This window comes from Otolemur garnettii, unplaced genomic scaffold (assembly GCF_000181295.1).
Source record: "Otolemur garnettii isolate 467f Iridium unplaced genomic scaffold, OtoGar3 scaffold00005, whole genome shotgun sequence".
Lineage (NCBI taxonomy): Eukaryota > Metazoa > Chordata > Mammalia > Primates > Galagidae > Otolemur > Otolemur garnettii.
Genome location: NW_003852400.1, coordinates 6236104 through 6249625, shown reverse-complemented (window position 1 = coordinate 6249625; position 13522 = coordinate 6236104). Strand labels below are relative to the sequence as shown.

At 37.2% G+C, this 13522-nt stretch overlaps 1 protein-coding gene across 1 annotated transcript in view; it reads right to left on the bottom strand.

Annotated features, from left to right (window-relative positions):
- The window catches only part of PTPN12 (protein tyrosine phosphatase, non-receptor type 12), a 122896-nt gene that overhangs the window by 19590 nt on the left and 89784 nt on the right, over positions 1-13522 (bottom strand). Inside the window, exons 7-9 of the mRNA XM_023507436.1 lie at positions 11295-11354; positions 9429-9571; positions 2051-2117 (exon numbers count right to left, since the gene is read on the bottom strand). Coding sequence (XP_023363204.1) covers positions 2051-2117; positions 9429-9571; positions 11295-11354 — 270 coding nt within the window. The remainder of the gene's footprint in view (positions 1-2050; positions 2118-9428; positions 9572-11294; positions 11355-13522) is intronic.

The following is a 13522-nucleotide window of genomic DNA, read 5'->3' as shown; positions in this document are numbered from 1 at the left end:
CTTTTCTCTACCTGTCTTTCGTAAGGCTCCTTTCTTTGTCTTTGACTTTTGAGAGGGTTTTTTTAGACAGAGCCTTAAGCTGTCGCCCTTGGTAGAGTGCTGTGACATCACAGCTCACAGCAACCTCCAACTCCTGGGCTCAAGCAATTCTCCTGCTTCCACCTCCCAAGTAGCTGGGACTACAGGCACCTGCCACAACGCCCAGCTATTTTTTGGTTGCAGCCATCATTGATGTTTGGCAGGCCCAGGCTGGATTCGAACCTACCAGCTCAGGTGTATGTAGTTGGGCCTTAGCCACTTGAGCCACGGTTGCCAAGCCTATATTCACAACTTTTTTAATGTTTTTTCTTTTAGTTCATAATGACATTTTCATCATGCAATCAAGAGAATTCACAGGGACAGCATATGCCTGTCTGTTTACCACGTCCCTTTTCATTTACTCACTAATGTATGAAGTATAATACACCACACAGGCTCACTGAGTATTCATTGAAAATTGCTAATGTCCCTCAGTGTGTGGTATTTCTCATACTATAAAAGAGTTCACAGAGAATTCAATTATATAAACTGAAGATTAAGGTTTACATCCAAGTGATAACAAAAAACTCAGTAAACCCAGTATAAATTTGAATTGATTCAAGAAAAAGAGACACTCACCCAATGTTTGATTGATTATGTAGACCAGTGAATCTTTTGGGGGTCAAGGGGAACTTTCTGCTTCTGAGCTAAATGATCCTACATGTATCAACTGAGGTACACCTGAACCACAAGTTCATAATTATACCTCAAATATAGATTCAGAAGCCAGAGACCTGCTTCATTCCTCCTTTTATAATGTTCAGAAAAGTGAGCCTCTGAAGTGAGGCTTATCACTGAGAGAAGCGTTCTGAGGCCTGCTTGGTCCTCTTCTGTGTGTCCTCACACCAGTGACTCTATCCCTACCTTCTGAAGACTGGAACCTCCTCTATGGTCCTCAGTTTTTCCCCACTCCATCTCAGACATCTCTAAATCTGACCCAGCATTCCATTTTCCATCCAAATTCACAACTTTGCTGGCATTTGATTGAGTGCCTCTTCCCATTCCAATTTTAATTTTTGACTTTTATGTTAAAATGTGGTAGAATCCTAGTTAAATTCTGTTCACTTAAACATGTTCATCTGAGTATTAGGAGATAATTATGATGTTTTCGAAGAACACAAAAATAATATTTAACCCTAGAGAGCTTTTTAAAGGAATTATTTACAACTTCTCAATGCATACACAAAATGATTACAGATTAGCAAAGAACCAAATATATATACAATGAAACTTGTGTTTTTCAAATCTATGAGGCTGAATCTTACTTATCCTTGTAACTTCCACAGATCAAACATAACTTCTTAGAAACATAGAAACAGTAGTGGTAGAAACAACCACCCAAACAACAGCAACAGTAATAAGAACTAACAGTGCACTTGCTGCATACCACACATAGTTCTGAAAATTTTAACAAAGGTTTAACAAAGAATTTATTTAATTCTTATCCATTATTACTATCATGATCTCTATTTTCTGATGAAAAAAAACTGAGGCATAATGGGGTTAGTATATGACCAAGATCCCCAGCTAATAAATGACAGCTAGAATTTTAATCTGAGCAGTCTTGGTCCAGAGTCAGCTTTCTTCAACCACTATACCATAACGTCTCTAGTAGGCATAAATATTTGCTGAATGGAATACACTTATCTCTAGAAATATACAAAGGCAATGAGAATTCTGTATTGAAAAAGTCAATGTACAGTTTACATCCCTACTGCAGGTATGCATTCACCTAGAGCAATACTCTGACCCTGTTTGCCCAGTGCTTTATCTCAAGGCAATATGTAGCATTTATACCTTTTTACTACCTTTTCTTTAAATCTTCTTACACAGTAAAATTAATTCAGAAAAAGTAACATGTACCTAAAATATACACTTAATTTAATATGCACTTAATTTACTGCAATTAATCATCAAGTTGGAAAATCATAATAGATCACTGGACAAAATACTACATAAAAATTATTCTTACCCCAGCTTTTAGTAAATTCCACGTATAATCTATGGCACAAATGGCACCTGTTCTTCCACAGCCTGCACTAAGGATATAAAGTTTAAAAAAATAATTTGATTTTTATAATAAAAGAAATATAAAATATTACTTGAACATAAGCACTATAAAAAGTACAAAAAAAAAGAAATATAAAATAAATGTAGATGGACATGCTATTCAGAAACAAAAAAATCATTCAAGAAATGTGACAAACTACAACTAAAAATGTGTGCAGGGCAACATCCTTCACATTAGTTTTTTTATAGCAGTATCTCCTTATCCATAGGGGATATGGTCCAAATTCCCAGTGGATGCCTAAAAGTGTAAACTGTCTTGAGTCTGTTTTTTTTACTATGTTTTTTCTGACACATACATACCTAAGATAAAATCTAATTCACAAATTAGGCACAGTAAGGGAGCAACAGCAATAACTAATAATAAAACGCTTGTAACAATACCCCAGTACTACTATCCTTATACTTAGTGGTGTGGGGGAACCTGCAGCCTCCCAACTTCAAGATTGTTTTTTTTTAAGCAGCAAAGGAAGCAAGAAAAGCTTCATCTTTCTCCCCTGCATCCCTTTTAATAAAGGACATGTTTTGTAAAATTTGGATTTAGTCAAAAGACCCCAGTCAAGGAGTCAGAAGGCGACCTGTGGCCCCAAAGCTGCAGATACCCACCCCCTTCAGGTTAAGTGAAACTGAATAAAGTGAAATCACAAATAAGGGTACTGCTGTCTGTCTTTTTGAAATTTAAGAAACTTTCAAGAGTAACTCACACAATACCTATGAACCTTCACTCTGCAAGTCTAACTGTACTTCAGAAAACTTTCATAAGCTAATAACATCTTATAAGGATAAATATATTCTATGTTTAAGATGACTGGTGTTCTATAGCAGAAAAGGAGGAAGGGATAGTACATCTGCAAAAAAGATACAGCAAAGATAAAGGAAGCTGCAAAGCCCTAGAAAGTGGGTTGAGTACCAGTAGTGATTTCATAAAAAGAACAGAGATAAATGATTCATTCTCACCTCCTAAAGAATTAATGGGAGCTAGAGAATGCAGTGCCAGGTTTTTTTTTTTTTTGAGACAGAGCCTCAAGCTGTCCCCCTGGGTAGAGTGCCGTGGCATTACAGCTCACAGCAACCTCCAACTCCTGGGCTCAAGCGAGTCTCCTGCCTCAGCCTCCCAAGTAGCTGGGACTACAGGCGCCCGCCACAACGCCCGGCTATTTTTTGGTTGCAGCCATCATTGTTGTTTGGTGGGTCCGGGCTGGGGATTCGAACCCACCACCTTAGGTGTACGTGGCTGGCGCCTTAGCCGGTTGAGCTATAGGCGCCGAGCCCAGTGCCAGGTTTTTAATTTAATTTTACTTTTTTGAGACAAAATCTCACTGTCTCACCCTGGGGTTGAGTGCCACAGCATCAGCCTAGCTCACAGAAATCTCAAATTCCTGGGCTCAAGTGATCCTCTTGCCTTAGCCTTCCAAGTAGCTGAGACTACAGGCACCTGCTATAACACCTAGCTAATTTTTTTATTTTTAGCTGAGACAGGGTCCCACTCTTACTCAGGTTGGTCTCCAACTCCTGAGCTCAAGCAATCTACTGCTTTGGCCTCCCACAAGTGTTAGGATTATAGGCATTAGCCACTTTGCTTGACCGACAAAAATGCTTGAAAAGAACTGATTCTCAACTAGAAGAAGACACACACGTCATAAGATTAAAAAATCAGTATGAGTAATTAAAAGATGTTACTGACATCATCAGGATAATTTTTAAGCAAGAAAAACCTTTTGTATGACATTCTAATGCACAATTCAAAACTTTTAAGTGTCAATAGTTTAAGTGTGTAATCTAAAAATTCCTAACAAAGGTACATTAAAAGCAACTTAGTATGATTTTCATGCTCTTAATAATAAACATCAATAATATTAATTCTTAGCTATTGATAAATTTCTGAATTCCATGTATCAAAATATTTCTAGGACTAAAATAATATATATTTAAAATTTGATAGTTAAAAGCATGGTATTACAAAGACAGAAATCAGATTAGTGGCATATAATAGAAAATTCAGAAACAGATTTGAGTATATGTAAGTATTTATTACTTAATGGTGAATTCCCCAAAGGGGAAAGAGTAGACTTTTCAATAAATGATATAGGAAATTGTCACCAAAGAAGAACTAACATTAGATTCTTACCTCATACAATAACAACAACAACAAAAAAATCCTAAGTGGATTTAAAGTATCATGTTAAAAACTCAATCTATAGATTTTAGTACTTTATTACTTTATTACTTTAGTACTTTATTAAGTACTTTAGGCTCGGCACCCATAGCATAGTGGTGACGGTGCCGAGGCTGGTGGGTTCGAACCTGGCCCAGGCCAGTTAAACAACAATGAAAACTGCAACAAAAAATAGCCGAGCGTTGTGGCGGGCGCCTGTAGTCCCAGCTACTCGGGAGGCTGAGGCAAGAAAATGGCTTAAGATGAAGAGGTGGAGGTTGCTGTGAGCTGTGATGCCACAGCACTCTACCGAGGGCAACAAGTGAAGACTCTGTCTCAAAAAAAAAAAGGACTTTAAAAAAAAAGGTAAAAATTTTACACTCCTGTGTTAAAGACTAAGCATATTTCAGTGGACAAAAACCACAAACAAAGAGATTCACAAATTTGACTACATGACAATTTAAACTGTGTCTTGTCAAAACATAGGCAGAAAACATGAAAAACCATGGTATTTACATGATTAAAAGGATAGTACCCTGAAAATATAAATATAAAAAAGTAATTTGTGCAAGAACTAAAAGTTAAATGCCTGTTATAAAATAAAAGGCAAAAAAAACAGAAAAATAAGTAATTCACATAAGGTATAAATGAATGAGGCAAAAAACCTTGCCTCTCACATAGGAATTAAAAAGCAAATAAAAGGCCTCTGGGAGGCAGAGGCTTCTAGGATTGCTTGAGCACATATATTGTGAGCTAGGCAGTGAGAGTCTCTCTTTCTCAAAAAAAAAAAAAAAAAAAAAAGGAAACAAAAAGCACATTACCGGGGAGGGTATAGGGAAACAGGCACTCCCACATATTGTCACTGGTAGGATTAACTGGCATCAATTTTATGGGTAAAAACTTTTGCTGGGCGATGTGGCTCATGCCTGTAATCCTAGCACTCTGGTTGGCCAAGGTGGGTGGACTGCTTGAGATCAGAAGTTCGAGACCAGCCTGAGCAAGAGCAAGACCCCGTCTCTAAAAGCTAGCCAAGTATTACGGTGGATGCCTATAGTTCCAGCTACTCAGGAGGCTGAGGCAAGAGGATTGTTTGAGCCCAGCAGTTTGAGGTTGCCATAAGGTATGATACCACAGCACGGGACCCAGAGTGACAAAGAGAGACCCTGTCTCAAAAAATAAATAAAAAAATTAAGTATTTGTTAAAAGCATGAGGGTGGCACCTGTGGCTCAAAGGAGTAGGGCACTGGCCCCATATGCTGGAGGTGGCGGGTTTGAACCCAGAGCCCTGGCCAAAAAAAGAGGTAAAACCATGAAAAAGTTTGGGTCCTTTGATCTAGAAATTCCACTTCTAGATAAAATCTCAATAAAATAATTGGAGATGTGCTCAAAGATTTAACCATAAGACTGGCAACTTAGGCTCGGCGCCTATGGCTCAAGTGGCTAAGGCACCAGCTACATACACCCAAGGTGGCAGGTTTGAATCCGGCCCAGGCCTGCCAAAAACAACAAAGATGGCTGCAACCAAAAAATAGCCAAGCGTTGTGGCAGGCGCCTATGGTCCCAGCTACTTGGGAGGCTGAGGCAGGAGACTCACTTGAGCCTAGGAGTTGGAGGTTGCTGTGAGTTGTGATGCCACAGCACTCTATCCAGAGGGACAGCCTGAGGCTCTGTCTCAGAAAAAAAAAAAAAAAAAGACTGGCAACTTAAGTAAACTAAAACAAAAAACAGACTAGTCACTGAGCATTTAAATTATTTAAAATAGCTGAAAAAGTAAGGGTGAGTAAGGTACCAAATTAAAAGGCAAGAATGATGGTTAAACAGATAGTACATACTGTATTATAGAAGAATATTTATACACTCTAGAAAGACACATTATATACTAAAAGGGAAAACATTCTTTGTTAAAAATACCATACATAGGCATATACACACTAAAAGGACATTCTAAAATTTTAACAATGTGTCACCTCTAGTAGAACTAATGCAAGGAAAAAGGATTTGCTGCCTTTTATGGATGTGTTATTCATTTAGTTTTGCAGGTTTTTTCTTTTTTGGCCAGGGCTGGGTTTGAACCCACCACCTCTGGTATATGAGGTTGGTACCCTACTCCTTTGAGCCACAGATGCCTCCCTATGGAAGTGTTTTTTAAATCATTATAGTTAACATTCTTTTTTTGCTTTTTAAAAATAGTAAATGGTCTATTTACTCATTCACTCACTTCCTTATTTATTTTGAGACACAGTCTCATTCTGTTACTCAGGGTGCCATGATGTCACCGGAGTTCACAGCAACCTCAGTAGCTGGGATTACAGGCACCCATGACAACACTCAGCTAATTTTTCTACTTTTTGTGGAGATGGGGTCTCACTCTTGCTGAGGCTGGTCTTGGAACTCCTGAACTCAAGGGATCCTCCCACCTTGACCTCCCAGAATACTAAGATTACAGGCATGAGCCACCTTGCCCAGCTGGGCAATTTGTTTTTTAATAGAAAACCTTAGTGACATGGAATAGGAAATAATTCCAACTAACTTGAAAGAAATCAAGTCAAATTAACTTAAATTTTAATTCTATAATTACGTATTTTTTTTGGTTTTGGCCAGTCAACTACTTAATTAAATGGTCAACTAACTACTGAATTAACTACAAAAAAAACTGCCTTAATCAGTCAAGTTAACTGATTCCCACATTTCCAATAGCAAGTCACTTTCCTGGCCCATAAATAAAAAGTAGCCTTATTTACTTCACTAATTACAGGTACTATAATCATACTAACTGGATAAGAAAACTATCTTCAGTACTTTATACTCACGTACAAAAAAATCCTTTACCTATTTCAACTAACAATAAATCTCTAAGTCTGAAAAAAATTCCTTCTTTTAATTTATTTTTTGAGATAGAGTCTTGTGTAGTGGCATGATCATAGCTCACTGCAGCCTCAAACTTCTGGCTGGCTCGGCGCCTGTGGCTCAAGTGGCTAAGGCGCCAGCCACATACACCTAAGGTGGCGAGTTTGAATCCAGCCTGGGCCCGCCAAACAACAATGATGGTTGCAACCAAAAAATGGCTAAGGCATTGGGGCGGGTGCCTGTGGTCCCAGCTACTTGGGAGGCTGAGGAAGGAGACTCGCTTGAGCCCAGGAGTTGGAGGTTGCTATAAGCTGTGATGCCATGGCACTCTACCCAGGGGACAGCTTGAGACTCCGTCTCAAAAAAAAAAAAAACTTCTGGCTGGGCTCAAGTAATCCTTCAGCCTCTGCCACCAAGTAGCTGGGACTAGAGGTATATGCTACCACACAAGGTTAATTAAAAACAATTTTTTTGTGATAGGGTCTCACTATGTTCCACAGGCTGGTCTTTAACTCTTTACCTTAAAAATGCCTAGGAAATGCATATTAATGTCACCTTACTGTAACAGTGCTAACTTCCTGTCAGTAGCTACAACTAATATAATTTTGTGACATGACAGGTAGTGGTACAAATAGGAAAACTAATGCACCTTAGGAATGGTAATAGCATTGAGTTTTTCATCAATTCTAAAACATACTGTCAATCTACATTGTAATAGCTCTGAAACTGGTATATATCTTATCATCAATGTCTTCTTACAAAAGACATTTTCCACTTTTTTTTTTTAAATTTGGTTGGGGCCAGGTTCAAACTCACCACCCTCGATATATGAGGCCAATGCCCTACTCACTGAGCCACAGGTGCCGCCCAGACATTTTCCACTCTTAATGCACGTAAAGTAAGTGTGTCTTAGAATTGATAGTATCTTAGATCAATAAGAGCCTATGTATGTATATCTATATACATTTATATTTTAAAAAATCTCATGTCTGTGTTCATCAAGCATGAAAACTGCTTGGCCACTTGAAGAAAATTGATTGAAATACTGTATTGGCTCGGTGCCTGCAGCTCAAGTGGCTAAGGCGCCAGCCACATACACGTAAGGTGGCAGGTTTGAATCCAGCCCAGGCCTGCCAAACAACAATGATGGCTGCAACCAAAAAATAGCCAGGCGTTTGTGGCGGGCGCCTGTGGTCCCAGCTACTTGGGAGGCTGAGGCAGGAGACTCACTTGAGCCCCGGAGTTGAAGGTTGCTGTGAGCTATGATGCCACAGCACTCTACCCAGGGGGACAGCTTGAGGCTCTGTCTCCAAAAAAAAGAAATATTACTGTATTTGACTTTAAGAAGTACAGTGTGATGAGCATACTGAGACCATATGCTCTAACTGGAGAACAATAAAAAGAGTATATTCTAGGGCGGCACTGTGGCTCAAAGGAGTAGGGCGCCAACCCCATATGCTGGAGGTGGCGGGTTCAAACCCAGCCCCGGCCAAAAACTGCAAAAAAAAAAAAGAGTATATTCTATACTTTTACACCACATTCTATAGTTTGAATACCATTTTCTTTTTTTTTCTTCTTTTCGAGACAGAGTCTCACTCTATCGCCCTTTGTAGAATGCCATGGCGTCACACAGCTCACAGCAACCTCCAACTCTTGAGCTTAGGCAATTCTTTTGCCTCAGCCTCCTGAGTACCTGGGACTATAGGCGCCCACCACAACACCTGGCTATTTTTTTGTTGCAGTTTGGCTGGGGCCAGGTTTGAACCTGCCACCCTCAGTATATGGGGCCAGTGCCCTACCCGCTGAGCCACAGGTGTTGCCCCTTGAATACCATTTTCAAATAGATGATAACTAACTTTATCTGGAAGTCAAACCTTTTTTTTGTTTTTTTCCTGCCACCATAGGAAAAGTAAGAGTTGTCTTAGAGTCAGATGCGCTATTGTTGTGCTACAAGGTCTGAAAAATAAAAGTTGGCTTGGGCCACACATTAAATTCACAAACACTAACAAAAGCTGATGAGATTTAAAAAAAGATTCATGCATAATTTCTGCGATATGTGACACCAAAGATAAGCAAAACTGGTCTCAAATAATCCACATAGGCTGTAGGCTGGATACTCAGTCTAAATGGGCTATCAACCAGATAAGATTATATCAATTTGCAGTCTGAAACATGCTATATATCAAGGCCAGGAGAAATATTAATGCAGAAATAAAACTGCATTTAACATTAAACTTAAAGAAAAATATGGTATTTCTATGTTTGCGAAATTCTTTTGTACCTGCAATGAATACAAATAGGCACATCTTCATGTTCTTGATATTTCCTCATTAAGCTTATCATGTCCAGAATAGAATCAAATGATGATGGAACATCATGGTCTGGCCAGTTCACATAATGAAACTGATATAGCCTACGAGATTCCTTTGAGAGAAACAAATTCAATAATTACAAAAACACATTTATAAATGTTTAAAGCTGCATATCTTATTTAACTATAATTTCTAAGACATCTCTATATGGTATTTAGCACTGCCTACCCAAAAAAAGAAAAGAAAGAAAAACGAAATAAATAATAACCTACACTTTTGACTATTTACTATATAACAAGTAGGATCCAAGGGTTTCACACATGTAACAGTTTTATTTAATCTCCATGAGGAAAAGGACTCTTCATACTATCTATCCTCATTTTATAAGGAAACAGAAAGATAAAATGATGTGCCTAAACTTTCACTGGAAGTGACAAATGTAGAAGGTAAACTCAGCAGTCTTAATTCTAGAATGTGTATTTTAATCATTACACTATATATACTCTCCAACTAATCTACACTATTAAATGGACATGAGCAATATACCATAAACATTATATTAGAATCTATTGTAATTAGATTAATAGACTATTAAATCGAAATAGAATTTAGAAATCATCTAGTCCAATCCACTTGTCTTATTATAGGTCTGGGTATACCCACTTCCTTGGGCCCTTTCATGGAGGATCTATAAGTTTTAAGTAATTTTCAGAATAATACTAAGGTGTTATTTGCCTTTTTCTTTAATAGTTAATGGTATATGTGCTTGTATATTTCTGTTTTTAAAAATTTCTGTTCTAATTTTAAATTTTTGTAAATAATGAAAGATAGAACCCACATAAATAAAAGTTTTGTGGGGTCTCCAATAAATTTTAAGGATGGGAAGAAATCGTGAAGTCAAAATGTTTTGAGAACAATTAATCTAAGTGTTGGACAGAAACTACTTAGAATCTAGAAAAAACTGTATTCAAAGTCTACTTTTGCCATTTACTGAGTAACTTTAGGCAAGCTATTTAACTTTTCAAAGCCTCTATTTTTTATTTATATGTCATGAGAGTTAACAATATCTGCTATTATGAAGTTAAGAGGACTGAGATGTCTGATATAGTACAGAAATTCAACCAGGTGCTTATTATTACCATAAATTAAAAAATGGTAACCAAAGTAAAATAAATAACTCATCTAAAGGGACACAATTAATAAAAGTCAATGGGGCCGCTTATCAACAAGAAGAAAGGAAGTTGCAGGTATGATTACAAAACATGAATTAGGGAGAATGATGTATTTCATCACCAAGATGAATTACTTACAATGATTTAAAAATTAAGATATTAAAATAGAGAGATGAGGAAGAAATTGACAGCATTCTTTTAATGTCCATCAGATTTTCTTTGATTCTTTCCCAGAGAAATTATCATTTTATATATCTCTGAACACTAAAATCAAGAGCCTCAAGTAAAAACAATATATATGTAAATGGAGACCTAGCTTTGATAATGATTTGTCTTTAAAAAATTGTAAACTAGTAGAAGAGAGTAATAATTATGTAAACAATACAATAATCTGCTTTCTGCAATAAAGGGAAAATATTTGCAGTAAGAAGGCATAACTGTTCCAAATACAGTAAATTTAATCTAGGAATAGTTCTTAAGTTATAATTTAATTACCTATTAGGTAATTTGATAGGTCTCAATACTAAATAAAACAGTGATTTTGTTCCTATTAACTTAAGAAATAAATTTCCTTAACTATGTTAAACAAGATAATATACTATTTATATATTGTCTCTTTGAGAACTATTCTTAAGAGACTGTCTCTAAATATAAAGTACCTACATTTTTAAATTCAAGTAAGAGTGTCCTAATGAAGTAGTCTGTTCTTGCTTGTTCATCCTCCTAAATAAAGAGAACCACTTGTGAGTCAGTGAAACATTAAAACAAAAACATAGATGGAATAAAGCAAAATACCTGTATTAAAGTCCACAATATAAAATAACCTTTAAAATTCAGGTGCATTTGATAATTATAAAAATAATCATTCTTAAAATCATCAATTTGCTTAGAGTGATAAATATGCTAATTATCCTGATTTGATCATTCCACATTATGTACACGGTGTACTGAAATATCACACTGCATCCAATAAATATGTATAATCATTATGTGTCAACTGAAAATATAATAACAATAAAAGAAGCCAATCTTCATATTGACATACTGTATATTTTAACTATAATATACAGTTTTGCCTGGAAAAGGCAAAACTATGGAGACAGTAAAAAGATCAATAGCTGCCAGGGTTTAGAGAAAGGATAAGGGGAAGGGATGAATGGGAGGAGCACAGAATTCTTAGGGCAATGACACTATTCTGCACAACACTATGATGGTGGATACATATAACTACACATTTGTTTAAACCCACAGAATGCAAAATACTAAGAATGAATTCTTTTTTTTTTTTTTTTTTTTTTTTTTACAGAGCCTCAAGCTGTCCCCCTGGGTAGAGTACCATGGCATCACAGCTCACAGCAATCTCCAACTCCTGGGCTCAAGTGAGTCTCCTGCCTCAGCCTCCCAAGTAGCTGAGACCATGGGCACTCCCCACAATGCCCAGCTATTTTTTGGTTGCAGCTGTCATTGTTGTTTGGTGGGCCTGGGCTGGATTCGAACCCACCACCTTAGGTGTTTGTGGCTGGTGTCTCAGCCACTTGAGCTACAGGCGCCGAGCCTAAGAATGAATTCTAATGTAAACTATGAGCTCTGGATAATAAAGATGTGTTCATGCAGGTTCAATTATAACAAATGGACCCCTTTAGGGGAATATGTTGGTAAAATGCAAGACCACACATGTGGGGCGGGAGGCACATGGGAAATCTCTGTAGTTTCCTGTCAATTTGTTGCCTAAAATTGTTCTTATAAAGTCTTAAAATCTTCTACTAGATATACCAAAGCAATATGAACAAAAAGAAACAATTTTGTTGTTGGGAATCAAAGAATGTTTTCTACTACACTAAAATATTTGAAAGAAATGTTTATACTCCTACTATCCCATTACTAGGTATCCACCCAAAAGAAAAAAAATCATTTCATTTTATCATAAGGACATGTGCACTCAAATGTTTAAAGCAGCCTAATTTACAATCACAAAAAAAAGTGGAAACAATCCAAGTGCTTTTCAACACCCAAATGGATTAATAAACAGTGGCATATGTATACTATGGATTACTACTCAGTTATAAAAAAGATGGAAATTTTCTATCTTTTCTAACTATCTGGATGGATTTGGAGAATACTCTCCTAAATAAAGTATGACAAGAATGGAAAACAAGTATCACATGTATTTAATACTTAGTTGAAATTTATAGATTAACAACAATGTGCACACTGAGAAAAACTCAATTAAATTCAAAGGCAAGAGGGGACTAGTAACTTCCATAGATAAATGGCATACTTCCTGGGTGAGTATGATAACTACAACTTGGACTTTACCTTACAAACCCAAACAATGTAACCTAATTGTACATACCTGCATGTTAGTTAATCCAAAATAAAAATAAACACATAATTTTTTTAACATATACATATGGAACAAATAGTTTCTTAAAAAGAAAAAGAAGAAAAAATGTCTGTTAAAAAAAAATTTGTAGGCTGGGTGAGGTGGTTCATGCACCCTAGGAGGCTGAGTGGGGTGGATTGCTTGAGCTTAGGAAGTTGAGACCAGTCTGAGCAAGAGTGAGAACGTGTCTCTAAAAAAAATAGCCGGGTGTTGTGGTGCATGCCTGTAGTCCCAGCTACTCAGGAGGCTGAGGCAGGAGGCTGGCTTGAGCCCAAGACTTTGAGGTTGCTGTGAGCTGTGACACAAGGGTACTCTACAAATGGCGACAAAGTTACACTTTGGTCTCAAACAAACAAACAAACCAAACTGTATAGGCCAGGCATGGTGGATCTAACCTATAATCCTAGCAATTTGGAAGGCCAAGGCGGGAGGATTCCTTGCGCTAGGGAGTTGGAGATCCTGTCTCTGCTAAAAATAGAAATATTAGGCTCGGCGCCTATAGCTCAAC